Below are 18867 nucleotides of genomic sequence, written 5' to 3'. Positions count from 1 at the left end.
GCAGGGATCTAATGAATTAAATATCTACTTCTAGAGCCTATACAAAGACTCTACCATGTTTGGATAGCACCATCTTGAGGGCAAGCCTTTGGCACACAGACATTTGAGGGCCACATAAAAGCTGGACTACAATGTAGTCCCTAGCTTCTCCCTGAAAGACACCTGCATCAGCATCAATTTCTAGGATCAGGAACTCAGAGACTTCACATTGCCTTTTAAAATTCAATTTAATTCAATTAATTGAAACTTGTTAGAAGCATACTCTAACAATAGGATAGAAAGGCAAAGGCACCCAGTTCCCTTAGATTTCTAGAGGCAGAAAACAGAAAATGCTTCATTTCTAGCATTTCAACATTTTAAAGAAAAGGGCATTGAAACCAGTTGAATTTCATCTCTGTGTTCATATATTTCTCCAAAGAAGAGGCAAACAATAAGAACCAAGAGGAGCATCAGAGCTTTGATGTAAAACGACAGTTTAGGCATGCCTTTGGTTCATCTGCATGCCAAGCTCAATTGACAGGGTTTTCAACATCTTCAACTCTAAGGAGTGATCTCTAATATTTGGTGTAGTGAAGCAAGACTGTACTTCTCAAAACTTTTTTTTTTTAAATTATTACTTGCATTCCATAGTTGCTAAGCATAAATGTGGACACACATATTAAAGAATAATATGTTTATTGTGATGAAGTTTTTAAAGTTTTTTTTTTAATAGAAAATTTACTAGTTTCAAGAAAATTCAGTAAAGTTAGAATTCCCTTCTGAACGTTTTGGCTAAGCTGAATTTGTTTATGTGTTTGTTTCTGTTTTCATTCTTTCTTCATATCTCCTTTTATTTTATTAGGTACACTATGTGTGCAAACACCCTAACTTCACTCGTGTATCGCAGCTCCATGAGGAGGTGGTTTTTGCTGTTTGCTCACATTTTCTGTTTTTAATCATACAACAGATCCCATTAAAGGAAAACAATAACAATGACTGCCACAGTTTTTGTTGCTTCTAAAACTAGTAAGGGCATCTTTATTTTCTTTTTTAAACATGTATTTTTGTTTATGTGTATGTGTGTGAGCTCATTTGAGTCTGTGTATCACGTGTACAGGAACCTGTTGGGGGCTAGAAGAGAGGGCATTAGTTCCCCTGGGATTAGAGTTTCAGACAGTTAAGAGCCACCACATGTGTGCTAGGAAGCGAAGCTGGGTCTTCCCCAAGAGCAGTATGCACTCTTAACTGCTTAATTAATCTCTGCAGCCCCACAACAATAGACTTTGTTTGGGACTACTACAAGAGGTATCACCTCTCTTGCAATAGAAAAAAGAGCTTACATTCAACTATGCCTGTTAGCAAACAAACCAAGAGGTTTATAGTCAGTAAGCAGAATGAGAGAGCCCTTGGATGGCAAAGTCCCGAGAGGAAACACCGAGAGAAGGAAAATTTAACCAAACTTATTCTCTCCACAGGTAGGCCAAGGTAATCAGATATTAAACATAGGGAATGAAAGGTTTGATTTGATACTGAGAGTGATGAGACTTTGAAAATGGAAAATTCCTTCCAACTCTATTGAGCAGGATGTTGTCAAGGCAGGTCTGGTAAGCTCAGGATGGGGGTTGGGACTAGGAAGGAGGACAGTGTCAAGATTTAACTGAAAAAAGGGCTCATAGGAGACTGACTGAGTTTGGTCAAAGGGAGAATCTTTTCCATCTCTTACATGAATCGGATTCATAAGATACCAAAATATTCTATACACAGAAATTTAATTAAAGTAGGGTAAATCTTTATACCTCATATTTAAACTATCAGGTGAAGAATATGAGTTTTACTTATTGCTTAGAACAGTTCAGTTTGTCTTGTATTCTAGAAGTTTCTACTCCACCCCTCCAACTAGTAAAGCCGTAGATGACCTACAGATGACTACAGTGTCTTCCATTTGTCTGGGCTGCTCTCTATGTGAGTAATTCTGGTATAACTCTTATCCTAAGAACTGAATTCTCCTCCTACCTCATACTGCTTCAACTGGTGTTGAAGACTTAAATACCCACATGGGTCCAATTGCAGTGGTAAGTTTGAACTTGAAACCTCCATATACTAGGAGCTCACCTCATCAGTGAGCGAGGATAATTGAATTGATGTGCTCCCATTAATATTCTTTAAGTTCTTCAATTCCCTTGTTCACCATTCCTTTCTGTGGTTGAGTAAATGAGATGTAACTCTAACATTGATGGCAGAAGTCACCTGAAAGTCAGTGTCATGCATTAAACCACTGCCCTTATACTTAGTGGTTCTTTGTTCCCTACATATGCAATGCTCATGACAGATGCTCTCACAAAGATCATTATCCAGAAAAAAACGGTTCTCTTGAACACAGATTATACATAGAATAAATACTTTGACAACCAAATGTGTCCTTGCTTAGTCCATCTAGTAAATTGAACCACGTAGCAATAGGGTCAGTTTTTAGAGAAACTCTGTTGAAGACCCGAAGTAGGGAAAATGAACTGATTTGGGTTTTAGAATATTACCCTTGTTACATTGGTATCTCAAAATCAGTATCTCCTTTTACCAAGTTGGGAAAATTAGTTAATGCTTTGAACCTATTTTCGTATTTATATATATATATATATATATATATATATATATATATATATATATATATATAATTTGCTAGAAGAATGCAGTGTAACAATCACTCACAAAATCAAACTGGCGTTTAGCAATAAGCAATTACTTCTGGTGCATCTGGAGTCCGTGGTGGTCCCCTCTACAGATCTTTTGATTTTGGCTGTGCTTGCTCAAATGTCTGAGGGTTGGCCCATCAACATTAGTTTTGGCAGAAATGACTGGGACAACTAGGCCCTGCTCCATGTGTCTTCCTTCTATCATCTGTCTAGCCAGGGCATGCTCCCATGGTGATGGCAGAGGTGCAAGTGAGCAAGCAGAAGCATGTGAGGTCTCCCGATGCTCAGGCTCAGACTGGCATAAAGGTTGTGATGCTTTGTCTTCATTATCATCTTGACCAGATTTAGAATCACTATAGAAACACACCTCTGAGAATATTTGGATTTAGTTGAAGATAAAAGACTCAACTAAATGGACAGCCCCATTCACTGGACTGGTTAAGAACAAAGTAAATACTCATTGTTCTCTGTTTCCTGACTGTGATACAATGTGACCAGCTTCCCCAAATTCCCCGTTACTGTGTCTTCCTCACCTGATACACTAGAGCCAATATCAACCCTTCCTCCTTCTGGCTATCTTTTGTCAGGTATTTTATCACATTACCCAGACAAGGAGATAATAAAAATGCCTCGAATACTTCCTGTTGACCAAAGCAAGCCTGAAGGCACGGCCAGATTTATAGAGCTGGAGGGTTTAGTGAAAGGATATAAAGTCAATAGCAAAGGCTTTGTTAAAGAAAGGATGCCAAACTAAAGCTTTGATTTCAGATTATCACAGATAGAGATAAAATAGTACCCACCTTTTTGGTTTAGGTGAGGATTAAATGAGTTAATTCTTATAGTTTGGTCAGCACAATCCATCATGCACAGCAAGTAGCCAGTCAATGGTAGCACATGTTTCTTCTGTCGGTCATGTCTACTATTAACAGGAAAGGTAGCATTTATAATATGAAAGCTTTGACACAGGCTGTGGCATCTTCTGCATGCAGATTGCCTCTTTCTAATCTATTTTAGAGCGAGAGAAATACAGGCACTTTTGTCATTACTAGGCCTCCATTGATTCCTGCTTAAGAGCTTTCAGTTGGAGTAAAACCTGTTTCTTTTTTAAAAGATTTTTTTTATTTATATGTATGTGTGTTTCTGGGTTAGTACATGCACATACATGTGGGAGGAGGCCAGGAAAAGATGTACAATCCTCTAAAGCTGGAGTTACGAATGTTTGTTAGTAGGTACCAAGAACTAAACTGTGATCCTCTGCAAGAGCAGCATGCACTCTTAACTGATGGGCCATCTTTTCATCCCTGGAATAAAGATCTTTTAATGCCATTGGCTTGGCAACATCCCAGAAGCTGCCCTATCATTTAACATTAGTTTGGCTCATAGGAGAATCTCAAGAAACTACTCAAGGAGCCAAATATAATTTTTATAACAGATCCAGGTTTCACAACTCTATATTGGCTGAATCTTGTTGCAGTAAATATTCTCAGACTCCAGTGTTGACAACTCACTTACGCAATCTTTGGTAAAATGACATCCAGCAGAAGAAGTAATTTAGATAGCTCATTAAATTCTTTTTGAAGTAAGTGTGGACATTATTCTTGGCTTTGGTCTTGAGTGTGTTGCCACGATTGTGACACATTTGGCCCGCTTTTCACATTTGTTGTCTCCATCTTGGGATAGCATTGGACTGTGGTGCTCTTGCCACATTTTATTGGTCACCATCTGGGCAAGCAAATTGGATCATACCTCTGCAGTGCAAAAGCCTAGTACTGGAGACTCATTTGCTGCAAGAAAGTATTTGTGCCTTAATCAAATCTGAATACGGGGAGTAACCAAACACAGTTATTTGCTGGGGGAAAGGGTGTAGTTATCACAGCTAAGGTCAAGAGCTGAGCCATTAGGATGACACAGTTGACTTGTAAATATTATTCTAGTTTCTGATTCCTTCCCTCTGAGAGTGGCAAAGTGGCAAACAGGACTTGATAAATTATAAGATAGGGAAGAGCGTGTATATTCATATTCAATGAAAAGGATATTCTTCCTGTTCCTAGCCCAGTCTTACAGCTGTGTGGCTTTTGATGAAAGGACATGCTAAACTCTTGTGCCATCAGACTAATATGCTTTATAGCATTACTTGGGCCAAAATAATGGGATATTCTTTTCTTCCCTACATGTTTAATGGCTATGAAAGTTTGCTAATCCTGACACTGTGATATGATTTATTAGCTCATTTGGCTGCTAGAAACTGCAGCAGTTTCTGTGCTTAGAGGTTTTTTTTTTTTTTTTTTGGCTTAGACACATATTCTGCTTCCATTGTAGGGTCCATTTTTTTTTACTTATTTCAATGACATTATTATGTTTTTATCAGAAGCTAATTAAAAACTCATTTATATAAATATTTATAGCCTAATAAATCAATTAATATGCAATATTTATGAATTCACTTAATGATTGAATTTCTAGTAAAATGACAATTGCCCTTTCCTGAGAATATGCTCTCTCCCTTTTCAGTTAACTACAAACATTAGTAAGGGTGTCCATTTTTCCTTTTCACTAATCAAGTAGTTTGATGTAGAGGAAACAGACTGTTCTATTTCAATGGTATATGGAAGTAAAGATAGAGATAGAGACAAATAGAAGACAGACAGACACACAGACACACAGAGATAGAGAGATAGAGATGTAATGTTGGTAGTACCAATTTAAAAGTAGACTTGGCTAACTTATCAAGTTATCTGCCCGTCATAAAGTTTGCATTTGGTTGCAGTCTATTGCCATACCAGAGACATTTGCTATTCATTGATGAATTCCATAGGTGGATTCAGTTTTGAATCAGTCAATTTGAATAGGTCCATTTTAAAAAATGACTTTATATAAAAAAGGAATACCATGTACTTTCCCCTCTTTTAAAGTTCCATATTATTAAATCTTGGTTATATTTGGAAATACAAGATGATGATTATAGACTTGCATACATGAAAAACATTTGATTCAGTTTCAGTTCCTTGTTAACTATTTACTCGAAGCATTTTTTAAAATTTTAACAGGATTACTTAGTATGATGGTTGAGTATATGTACACAATCTACAGCCATCAAATCTAGCTTCTCATGTGCTAGTCCCTCCATGCTCCAGCCTCTAATAATTACTCTTCGATTTTCAGTTGAGTTATTTACTTTTACCGTCCACATGTAGCATATTCTTTCATCACTAACATTTGTTATTTAAAAACCATAGCCATTGTAGCTGAGGGGAGATGACACTGGTTGTGATCTCCACTTCCCCATTGGCTAATAACACTAAGCATTTTCTTTCAGGGGTTGCTTGGCCATTTGTATTTCTTCTTGTAAGAAATTTCTATTCAGATCATTTGCCCATTTTAAAATTGAATTCCTTGGGTTTTGTTTTTCTATGTCTTTTTTTGTACTTTATATGGTTAGGATATTAATATTTAAACAGATGATTAGCTTAGAGATATTTTCTTTTATTTACCAGGTTGGTTCTTCATTTCATTGCTTTAGTGGCACAGAGGATTTCTAGTTTCATGAATTCCAAATCTGTATTTTTGTTTTCGTTTTCTATCCTTTGAGGACCAAATTGAAAAAAAAAAATTACAGCTTACTCCAGTATTTGGAACTGTTTTTTTCTGTTTCCTTCTAGTAGTTTATTGGATCGATTCTCCTTCCTTCATTGTACAAATTGAGAGACAGGATCTAGTTCAAATATTACATATATGAATATCCAGTCTTCTCAGTACAATTTGATTGAAGAGGAAAATGTATGTTTTGGCCTTTTGTTGGGAATCAGTTGGCTTTAGAAGCATGGATCTATTTCTGGCATTCCTGTTCTGTTTCATTGGCTCGTGTGCCCGTTCCCATGCCAATACCATGCTGCTTTGCTTATGCTTTTGTTGTATGTCTCAAAATTAGATATTGTGATGCCTTCGGCTTTGCTCTTTTTTTCAAGATTGTTTGGAATCTTTTTTGCCTCTGCATCAATTTCAGAATGGCTTTTGCTAGTTTTGTAAAAAGCAAAAATATTTACCCAGAAATTGTTTTGAATCTGCAAATCATTTTGAGTACCATGGACATTTTAGCAATATTAATTATGCCTCTCATGAAAATGAGAAGTCCTTCCAATGTTTGGGCTCCCCTCTTTCCTTAAACACAGAACTATTCTTTCCATTGTAGACGTCTTTTACTTCTTGTGCTAATCTAGTCCTACATATTGTAATTCTTAGCTATTGTGAATGGATTTGCCTTTACAGTTTCCTTTTCATCAGTTTTATTGGGATATAATATGCTAGTTGTTTTGTGCATTTATTTTGTACCTTGTAACATTATAGAATTTATCATTTTGTGAGTCATTTGATGTAGTTTTAGGTTTTTCTGTACACAGGGTCATATAATCTATAAACAGGGATGCTTTATTTCTTCTTTCCTGTCTGTATGCCTATTTCTTACTCTTGCTTAGTTTCTCCAGTTAAAACTTCCAGTGGAGAGTTCAAAATGCATGAGGTGATGAATTTGTCTTTACTAAGCATCTGCCCCATGTTAGTATTATGAACATGAGATATAAAATCATATAAAAATCATACATGATATACAAAGTCATAAATGTTACTGAAAATAGAATTTGCAGGATACCTGTTGGCTTCCTTACATATACCTATAGTATTATTTGGTCTATGTCATGGTTCTTATTCTTAACATTCCTAGACCTTATTAGGGAGACTAAATAAAAAGTCTTGTTATAATTTTTTAAGATTTTGAAATTATCAAAATGCATATGAACCAAGTTTTAATACACTGTCTGGGTGGATGAGGCTGCCCATTGCACCATTTCTTTCTTTGGGTTCTCAGGCATGGTTACGACAGTATAAGAACTCTGTAATATTTAACATTGAATAAGAAGTAAACCTAAGGGAAAAAACCAAACCAAATAATACATCATATATATCTATATTGTACTGATTATAAGTCTGAGAGGGACTCCAAAAAGGAATTGAAAAATCAGGATGAGATTCATGGATATGAGTAAAGATTTTGGCTGATTTTGTAGGATTTCTCTATAGCTAGAAGCAAAAACTAGAAGGGAACTATAACCAATCATGGGATGAACTGAATCCCCAGACCATAAAACACTGTTGTCATGTATTTAAATGAAACACCGTGTACCATCATTACCTACTTATATGAATGGAAAATTTCTTATATCTGTGTGTGGGGAGAAAAGGTGAGAAGAGAGAGAGAAAAGGGAATGGGAAGGAGATGATAGGAGAGTCTCATTTTTTTAAAATAGCTCATGATGGAAGAATAGCATAGATATAGATACATGTGAAACTTTGTATTGTCTGATATAGGATATTGTGACCCAATTCATGGGCTGCAACAAATGAAGAGAGTCTACTTTTAAATGCTCATTGTTGAGGAAGTGAACTAACCACTGCTATAGACCAATCAAATGGACTGTATTTTCAGTGTTGATTGAAACCTAGAGGGCCCTTAACTTGAATGTTGCAGATTTTATTACAGTAACATTTTAGTTAATTCTTGTATGTTACATTTTGTTCTTTGACTCTAAATAAACATTTTGTGTGCATAACTTAACCTGCTGACTTCTACTTTAAGTGATTTCCATTAATGCTATATGATGGCTCGTGGAGCATTAGGTCAAGGTTTGATGAGGAAATATTATTTCTCTTTCCCCCCTTATTTAAAAATTATGTCAGGCTTTTGCTGTCACAGGGCATACAATTTAATTAAAGACAATGTTATTGTATGATTCTCTAGACTAGTCTAGCGATAAAAATCAAAAGTGTTCTGTGATTTATCTTCCTTTTTCCAACATGCTAAAATTATTATCTTATTTGCATTGGCATGCCAACCAATGATATTAATCATTTTCAAAGATTTTTCTTGGTCTGAAAGTCTGTTAGGGTAGTTCAGTACTATGTCACAGAAAATGTTATAGAATAAGTCCATAAAAGAAAGAGAGGGGGGAGAGAAGGGGATCCGCAAGGGCAAAGAAGGACCAAGTGTGGCAAGAAGTGAAGTTATATGCTTACATTTTGACATTGATGAAAGCCACAAAGGGAGTGGGTTATCAAAGAATTGATTTAGGGTAGACAGAGGGGTGTGTGTGTGTGTGTGTGTGTGTGTGTGTGTGTGTGTGTGTGTGTGTGTATGTGTGTTGGGGAGGAATGCTACATATGGGTAAACTATTTGTCATTCTCCATTCAGACAATGAGCTGAAATCCATTGCTGCAGTGCATTTTCACTTGGAATGCCAATCAGCAGGGTGCAGAGAGAGGTTGAAAAAAACCTATGGAAATTTCTATTCTTAAGCCTTTAATACATTTGATAGCCATTATAATACCTTGGAATGGCCAAGGCAGCTTCTATGAAAACAAGCTGCTTAGCTGGATTTTATCAAATAGTATATAATATGTAGATAATAGTATATTAATATGTAGATAATAAATGACCTCAAGATTTGTGGTAGGAATATAAAAAACAAACAAAGCAAAACAAACTGAAAACAACAACAACAACAAACAATAGTCTGAGATCTCTTTGGCCATGGCAGTGCTTATTTTGTCTCATTTTGATTGATTAAAACATAATGAAATATTAACTTTTATGCATCTTACTCCAAAAAACCTATCTCCTTGGGGATGGTCAGCTTTCTGCTTAGTTGTTGGATGCTCCCTATCATTACTGCATGCTGGCCAGGGTATTGAGAGAAAACATTTATTTCTCTCTTTTGTTATATGTGAAAGGTCCCTTCCTCCCAGAGTACTTAACCTACCAGGATATGGCCATGTGTGAAGGTAAAGAATTTTTTTAAAAAAGACAAACATTTGTTTTTCATCTCAGCCAGATTTCACAGAGAAAAGCTATGATTATATGCCCTCTACTCTGAAGATTCTTATGACATTTTGTCCTTTCTTCCTCTCATAATCCTGCCTTACACCTAAGATGAATCTTTCCATATAATCTTTGGATCTCATCTCCCATTCTGTACTTTCAGAATCCTTTTATGGCCTTTGGCATAGTTTCAGTCTTTTCCTTCTCAATGAGTCCATTGGTATTGGAACACAGAGAGCTCACATACCTAGCAGCAACAAAAACAGTAGTAAACATTGTACAGTCCCAAGCCTCAGACCCCTGGGTTGGGTTATCCCTATCTCTCCTTCCTTCCTTCCTTCCTTCCTTCCTTCCTTCCTTCCTTCCTTCCTTCCTCTTTTTCATATTTCTTCTACTGGTTCTACAAATTGGCTTGGCTTTCTAGAAGTCCACACGCGCCATACTTCAGCTTTCTCTCTCTCTCAATGTTTCCCTCATAGAGAATGCCAGCACATCCATGGCATTATTCTTGCCTGTATCCTGAGAACTACTCATCTTCTTGATTTTTGTCATCTTTCCATATGCCATTAATTATTGTCTTAGTCAGGGTTCCTATTCCTGTACAAACATCATGACCAAGAAGCAAGTTGGGGAGGAAAGGGTTTATTCAGCTTACTTCCATGCTGATCATCATCAAAGGAAATCAGGACTGAACTCAAACAGGTCGGGGAAGCAGGAGCTGATGCAGAGGCCATGGAGGGATGTCACTTATTGACTTGCTTCCCCTGGCTTGCTCAGCTTGCTTTAAAATAGAACCCAAGACTACCAGCCCACGGATGGCACCACCCACAATGGGCTGGGTCCTCTCCACTTGATCACTACTTGAGAAAATGCTTTACAGTTGTGTCTCATGAGGGCATTTCCACAACTGAGGCTCTTTTTCTGTGATAACTCCAGCTTGTGTCAAGTTGACACACAAAACTAGCCAGTACAATTATCTAGTTCCATCCCTTTGGCTACTAAGTATGTCAAGTCTATTCACTTCTTTCAATCTCTGGTATCCCTCCTTGGTTTAGAATATGGCCTTACAGCTTCTCAGTCACTATTGTGGGACAGAAAACATGGAGATTGTGGAAAATGTCTTTGAAAAATTAATCAAATAAGAAAAGTTATAATGAATCTTTCCTTTATTGTGACCATTTACTCTGATTCAATCATAGACTGGTCTAGAAAACAATCCAATATTAGTAATAACAATCTTCATTTGGAAGGCCGGTTCTGGACATTTTCACAGACATTTGAAAATTGACAGTTGCCTTGTATGAAGTTACATTTGTAGTGGATAAAATTGGGACAGGATCTGGATGTCAAACAAGTGTTAGCACATGTGTTAAAGCTCTTAATCTTTTATTGTCATGTTAAAATTTTGTTTCTTCCACAGTATTTAATGTACGTTGTATTAATTGTACACTTTCCAATTGTGTTACTATATAGAAAACTGACATGTCCGTTATGGTGGTCTATCCACCAGCTTTTGTTTTACTGCCTGTGAGTATTACATGACCTTGGTATTCTGAAAAAGGCTTGCAAATACTGGAAGAAGTGAGTCAGGCTTTAAGGGTAGTGGGCTTGATTATTGCTGCTAAAGCAGCTTTAACTGCATTAATAGCTCTCATTACTGTTTCTAGAATTGCTTTGCTACAAGAAGTTAAGACAGCTATTTTTGTTAATCATGTTGCAAAATATGTTACTAATGTTCTGAGTATTCAAGAGGACTTAGGTGTTTGGAACAATAGATTGATACTGTTTATGATACTATTTAAATTATTGTAGAGGAGGTTCAGAGAATAAGAAGCCATCTCAGTTGTCAATGGATTTGTGTTACTTCTAAAATTTACAATGATAGTCACTATAATTGGGGGAAAGTTCTAAGACATTTGCAGAGTGTTTGGCATAATTCTAACACCTCTCTGGATGTTTAAACTTTGCATACTGAGATTATGAATTTCCAAAGCTCTGCTGAGCTTTGATGATGCTGATATTGCTGATAAAATTATTTATGGTCTGATGTCAGTATTTCCATCTTGATCAAGCTTCAAGAGATATAGCTTGATCATGGTAACCCTTCTTTTCCTGGGAATACTTTTATTCCTGCCTATTGTGATAAATCTTGCCTTTAACAACATCAACATGTTGGTGGCCAAAATCCATGGTTTGAAACTAAAATGGACTCCCAGACAGAGTTATTATTTTAACAGGCTGGCAGTCAGAGATGGGTAAGATCCTGCACAGAGCCTTACCAACCTAAGACAGAAGTGCATTGCTTTTGATAACGCATATTCCACAATGGGTAATGAAGGAATTCTTGTCAGAACAACTTAAGACATATGCAGTCTTGTTTGTGAAATAAAAAAGGGGGAGATGTGGAGAGCTTTTGGGGCCACTTGGCAGGAATTTGGCATTGGGCCAGGACAAGGAAGTAGACTTCAGGCAGGAATTTGACATCCAGCCAGGACAGGGAAGTAAGCTCAGGCAGGAATCTGATTTGGGGCTAGAACAAAGAAGTAGGCTACAGGCAAGAGTATGACTTTGGGCTGGGACAAGGAAGTAGGTTCATATATCTTCATCATTCTGATATGCCCTTAAACAGTGATCATAGGCACTTTGTTTTTTGCCTTGCTTGTTCCTTAAAGTAGAACTGACCTTATTACTTGCATGCAATTAAAATGGTATAAAAGCAGATTGGGAAAAAATAAACCCACCTCAGCCTCAGATCTGGCTGGGGTCATGCTACAAAACAAAACAAAACAAAACAAAAACCCAAAGCAAAGCAAAAAATGGAATATGGCCTTGTTCTTTCTGCATGCAGGTGATACGCTAGATTGATGAGTTTATCAAGATTTAAGGTATAAGCAAAAAACAGAATCTAGGAGGCTCCATGTTATTTCTGTTCCTTCCTTGTCAGACTTCCTGTTAGAAATGGTCACTTCTGCATCTGACTCTTAGTTACCTTCTACTTCCTTGGCATTTTCCTCTGATTCATGGAGGGAACTACATTTTTGACTTCTAGAAGCTCTGTACTCACAGTTGTCATCTAGGCTCTGTGGTCAAGGCCTGGCTCTGGCCTTCATTAGCTGTCTGAGTTTATACAGATCACCAACTTCTAACTTCCTTATGTGTAAAATAAGTGGCTTCCTGAAATGCTCATGGTACTTAACCTTGTCTGCACATTGGGCTCATCTGTGGAGCTTTTAAAACTCCCACTGCCCAGGCTGAAGTTTAGATAAGTGACACTACTGTTCTGATGCCTGGGCTCCAAGACTATTTATTTATTTATTTATTTATTTATTTATTTATTTATTTATTTATTTATAATCACTTTTAAAATCAGGACTTATAAGGCCCCCTGACTCCAATATGCACATCACAGTGGAAATTATGACTTAATTATTTTAATGAGACTGTTTTTTCTTCCATCATTTCATGTTCTTGTCAGGCCTGGATCCCAAGTTGAGCTTTCTCTTTCTTTTAGTGTTTTTACTAAAGTTGGAAGAAATAGCTGTGAAGCTCCCCCTTTTCCATCTGCTGTTTGTTCTTATTTACATATGATGGAACCTAGCCCACTGATTTACAGCTCTGGTTCCCTTACAACTGTTATTGAACTGAAAACATAACTTAAAACTTATTAAACAGAAAGAAATTATTTTGAGTGAGTTTTATGCTGACAATTCCTTATAGAACAAAGGGGATATTTAGAATATTAACAATTGATCTATAGCTTCATCATCTCAAAACTAAATATAATCCTGGAACCAGGCTCCAGGGTTTGTTTTTTATTGGATATACCATTAAGAAAGTCAAAGCATCTGTGCAGGTGAATAGGATTATGAGACATACACCCATACACAGCAGGGTTTCATTGCACCCTTGCAGCAATGCCTCTCTTTCCCCATTCCTGTTATGGCCCAGCAGGGGTTGTCAGCAAAGCAAATATGTCCTCAACATGGATATGATCTCATTCTTTAAATGCCTGGGGAAAGACCTTTCAGAAAACTTCTATTCTACAGATGTTGCCTTGTTCCCAGTATTCTAGATCTGAATAAGACTTTGCTGGGCTTCAAGGAGGAGAGAGAGAGAGAGAGAGAGAGAGAGAGAGAGAGAGAGAGAGAGAGAGAGAGAGAGTAGAAAAGGTAATAGATGATGACTAAGCATTTGGTTTCACTACTTGTACTGAATTTAGAGAGGTTTGGGGATCTTCACATAAATTTGTCTCATGTTGCCATGATCTCCTTTGGTGTGCTATATATCCAGCATGATTCTCTTTTTTTTAACAACATCCCTTTCAATTGTTGCTCACTTTCTTGACCATGTCTATGTGAAAAAACACAGCCTGTGTTGTTACGTGGCACTCCCAGGTTCTGTGTGTGTGTGTGTGTGTGTGTGTGTTGTGTGTGTGTTGTTGGAACTAGGGATAGAACTCAGGGCCTTGCACTTGTTAGGCATACACTTTACCATTGAGCTACACTCCTCAGCTCCTATTAAATTATTGAAATTAGTTGTTATGTTGATGAGGATGGAGCTATTTAGTAGCTACATACAGATATGTGATTGGTTAGTGATACCTTTTGGGGAGTTTACTGTCACCCCTTATGTCATCTGTTTACAGATACCTTCTCCCCAAAAAAGTCAGAGCATGAAATTTATCTGAAAGACTCCCCGCTCCCCATTTTGAACCTTGTAGTTTTCTTGCAACCTGATTCAGGCTGAGGAAACCTTGGCTGAAATTTCTGGCTTTAACACTGCTTCTTTGGGTATTTTCTTATAGATGGAAGAATTGATTGAGGGTGTTCGCTGGGCCTTCATTGACATGCTGGAGAAAGAAAATGAATGGATGGATGCAGGGACAAAAAGGAAAGCTCAAGAAAAGGTAAGGATTTCTTCAGATAGAAGAAAAAAAACCTCACTTACTATTTAATGGATTTTCATGCTTGACATTGACTGTACAGTTTATTTATTTATTTTTATTGACTGAGCTGTTGGCTCCAAATGACCCCAGAGGTAGATGTGTGCTTTTGGATGAACACGTAGATTTCATCACCAGAGTAACAGAAAATAAGATCTGACTTGTTCTTTCTCTAACTGCATTTTCAAATGCCATGTAATTCAGCCTTTGCTTCCCTCCTAATTGCTGCCTGTAAAAGCCACATGGCTTACTGCCTAGTGAATTTTTCTATAAACCATCATTGGATATGGCAGAATGTAGAGCAGTGGGGAGCCATGGGAAGCAGCTGGCAGAAGGGCCCTCAAGTTGCAAAGAAGAAAAACCCATATTGTCCATGTGTCTTCTCCATTTGTGCATGATGTGTGCAAATGTCCTGAGGCAAATATTTTCCTGTGGTAAAGCCCATCTACTTCATAACCCATTGTGTTCTACAAATGGCCCAAAGGGCATGCTTTTAAGGTATACACGAAAGATGGATCATTGCAGAGTAATAGGAAAGTATTTTCTGCTGCAAGTGGGTACTTGTGAAGCTTGGTAAAATTTCTCAGATGGTATGCAACAAAATAAAGAAACAGGGTCATTCTGAACAGCTACATTGTCTACTAGTAATAAGGGGGTCCACTTTGCATTGGAGATATTCTTCTGGAGTTGGAACTCAAATGGCCAGGGCCAGGGCATACTCTTACTGTTTTCCCCTGAGATTCTACCCTGTCGGTAAGAGGCTCTGAAATTAGGAACATTTCTTTTTAGAGGAAGTTTTGACATCTTTCTGATGATAGCAGTCACCAATGGCACATGGACATGCAAGAGCATGGTGGGCACCTTACTGGCAATGATTGCTTTAATGTATCAGGTTGGAAGTCTTGTGTACTTACGATTTTAGCCATACCCATCTCTTACTATTATCATTAGATATATTGCTTCGAGTCATTCCTTACACCAGCAATTTTGCCTTAGGATCAAGAAACAAGATTTTCACTCTATCCTTGTTGAAATAAGACTTCTGGGCAGTCCCATATCTTCAGGCAAAAGTGTTTTTTTTTTTTTTTTGCAGAACCTTTTCTACTCTCAGGATTGAGATGCCTTATCATAGATATTTTAGTTAACAAGAATGAAAAAGCAGATGGATATTTACAATGAAAGACCTTGAACAGTATTTGTGGTGGTCTTGGAAGAGAACAATGAGTAATTTTAAATTATTTTTCTTCATCCAAGATCTGTCAAAGCTGTTTTAGGTCATGTATAACACAGGTTGGAGGAGACAGGAACATACGGGCTGTGGCGAAACACTCTCCATATGGTAGATGAAGCTCTTGGCACCAATACCACATCGTTGTTTCTTGAAGGCTTGGTTTATTTAAAAGGTAGCTTGTGATGTGTGGGGCAGGATGTATCTTGCACTGAACAATTGAATGCTCAGTATACTAGGTGCTCTTTGTTTTAGTTTGGGGTTCTAAAGTATCGATTTTCATAGAATGACTAGTGTGAAAAGAGAGGGAAAGGGATGGAAGGAAGGAAGGAAGGAGAGGGAGACACAGAGAGAGAGGAAGAGTATGAATGAGTGAGTTATGGATATTTGGGCACTTGTAGCCAGCTTTTCAGAAATAGAAATTAAGAGTACGTCAGAGTGCTTGTTGACATTCAGTTAGCGACTGTCTTGTCTCTGGGTCTTCTAAGCAAATGGTCTATGGGTCCTTCTTTAAGGAACTATTGTCAGTCCTTCTAATATTAGACATGTTCCTGTTGTCCCTCTGGGTTGATCGCCTGTCTTTTATTTCATTTCAATCAGAACTGCCACTTTTTTTCCCTTCCGAAAGTATTCTTTGAACACTCTGCTTTCTTTGAGCTGAGTTCAATGTGCCAGGAACTCCAGTAGCAGCTCGACAGGCAGAAACATCAAAGGCAATCGTCCTTCTGGATCTCATTAGGTTCCCCGAGGAGGCATTGTATATTATGGTTCAGAGAAGTCCCAGTAATGCAAGATAAGAAATGGGGTGTTGTCCAAGGATCTCCAGCAGTTCTCTCAGTCACTACTAGCCCTAAACCCCAGATAACAAAAGATTATTCTTTTCCCTAACTTGAATTAACTTTTGATTCTAGAAATGACCTCTAGGTGGAGCTCACAGTACTAACAAAGAGGAGAGAGAGAGAGAGAGAGAGAGAGAGAGAGAGAGAGAGAGAGAGAGAGAGAGAGAGAGAGAGAGGAGAGAGAGAGAGAGAGAGAGAAGAGGGGTGGGGGAGGATGGGGAGAGAGAGAGAGAGGGGGGCTTCAGCCTTTTGTGCTGTTTTTCACTCTGGGACGGTTTTTGAAAGAAAAAAGAAACACCCCCACTCCTTTTCCTTCTTGCTTTCCTCAATTTGATTGCCTTTTTAATAGTCAACAAGAAAGAAGAGACTCTGCCTAATAATTCCTTGAGTCTTAGATGGAAATCTCTGTCTCCCTGCTTTGTCTTTCTGATATGGAATAGCAGCTGCATTAAGAGAGGGATTTGCCTGCATTTGAAGTGGAGGTGAATAATTCGCCTTGTCTTCCTGGTATGACTTGGCACTGTGTTTTGGGCATGTGCTGTATGCAGTATATCACCCAGGCGGAAGATTTCTCATCAATAATAGTGCCCACACTGGGCTGATGCTGAGTCACTTGGCTACCCATTGGGAAAGCCGGAAAAAAAAAATGTTCTGATTTGTGAGGGGCTTAAAGCTTTTCTTTCTCTCACCATGAAGCTCCGGACTACAGCTAATTAAAGCGCCACCTAAGATGTGTTGACCTCAGCTTTCCTTTGTGACCAAAACTACCAAACTGAGTGATGTGGAGACTCAGATACTCACAGTGGTCCGAGGGCCTTGCCTCTTGCTTTTTGTGGCAGTGACCCTGTCTCGAAACAGAAGTGTGTGAATGGGCTTTGTTGTCCTCTTTGCTAGTGGTGATCACTGGAAAAGATAAATGAGGACGTCTCTGCTTCCCTGAAGGGTAAATTTGTTATCTTGGTCTCCCTGCCTTTTCCTGCTCCTCCCTGGAGAGAGGTCATTGGTACTTTTGTGTTTTGAAACTCACTGTGTTTATTTCAAGGGGGAATTTAATATTGGGAAATAAGCACCCATTTTTAGTTAAGATTCTACATTTCCTGCAAGCATGTGCTCTTTAAAAATTATTTTTTGAGGTTATAATATAATTACATCATTTCTCCCTCCCTTTTCCTCCCTCCAAACCCTCCCAGTATAGTCTTTGTTACTTTCAAATTCATTGCCTCTATTTTCTTTCAGCAAAGAACAAGTGTGCCTGCAGTTTTTCTGGTTAACAGAGCCTTTGAATAGGCATATAGTGATAATTGAGTGATTTGGGGTGTCTCCTGGAGGATTTACAGTGTCCAGAACAGAGGAGTCCCCCAAGGTCACTGTGGAAGGGACTCGGGCACCTTTGGCCTCCCTGGCCAGTTCTGAGGCAGATGTGAAGAGCAGCTTCTTTAGAGCGGCTCATGCTTGTTCCCCAGCTGAATCCATCACGGAGCTCAGTGCTGCACCACCTCTGATCTGTTTCCTTGTGCGCTTTGCACCTGGGGTTGAAGCCTGTCAGCCCATGCCCAGAGAAAAGAAATAGCAGACGCAGACACCCGGGGAGGCAGTGTCCTGAGGGTGGCGTGAGGGAGTAGCTGTGGCCTTGGCCACAGCAGGTACAGAGAAGTTGGCTGCATGTTCCCAACTCCTCAGGCATACGACTCCCACACTCCCACGCACAGGCTTTGAGCGAGGTAGGAAGATTTCCATTGCAGAAAGCAAAGTAGAGTGCACCTCACCTCTTTGCCTTTGTCACTAAACTCCCAGGCACTGCAGTTTGCAAAGCGTACAGTCTGTACTGACCAGTTAGGACCCTGATTAGCACCCTCTGAGCCTATGTTTCTGAGGGTGTGCTTTTAGATCTGAAGCACTTAGGAGCTTGTTAACCAGGCACATTTCCCCACACCTGCCTCAAGACTAGGGGTGGGGTGAGTCCTTACTACTTCGCTGCATCCCTGTCTGATTTCTAACTGCCTAACCCCCTTTCATTCTGCCCAAGCACTCTTGTCCCTCTGGAGTCTACTGCTAGTGGCACAGCATTCAGAAGACTCACCGTACCATCCTTCCTCACTGGCCCTTAGCCAAAGATGGATGGAAGGTGGCCGGTACCTGCCCTTCTTCCTCCTGCCTCTCTCATGTTCTATAAACATTCCTGGGGACCTCCCCTGAGGGCTTGAGCTTCCTGGCAACAGTGCCCTTTGCTGCCTGCCTTCCTTTCCCCTCTTACTTTTATAGACCTCTTCTGGTGTTTCTTTGATCCCTCCCCCCCCCTTCAAACACAGTGTGCTTTACTC

At 38.7% G+C, this 18867-nt stretch overlaps 1 protein-coding gene across 1 annotated transcript in view; it reads left to right on the top strand.

Annotated features, from left to right (window-relative positions):
• The window catches only part of Phex (phosphate regulating endopeptidase homolog X-linked), a 202065-nt gene that overhangs the window by 76060 nt on the left and 107138 nt on the right, over window positions 1-18867 (top strand). The window contains exon 14 of the mRNA XM_032890280.1: window positions 14342-14443. Coding sequence (XP_032746171.1) covers window positions 14342-14443 — 102 coding nt within the window. The remainder of the gene's footprint in view (window positions 1-14341; window positions 14444-18867) is intronic.

This window comes from Rattus rattus, chromosome X, assembly GCF_011064425.1.
Source record: "Rattus rattus isolate New Zealand chromosome X, Rrattus_CSIRO_v1, whole genome shotgun sequence".
In the NCBI taxonomy this organism is placed as follows: Eukaryota; Metazoa; Chordata; class Mammalia; order Rodentia; family Muridae; genus Rattus; species Rattus rattus.
Note: the sequence above shows the minus strand (reverse complement) of the source record. Positions and strands in the feature narration are given on the sequence as shown.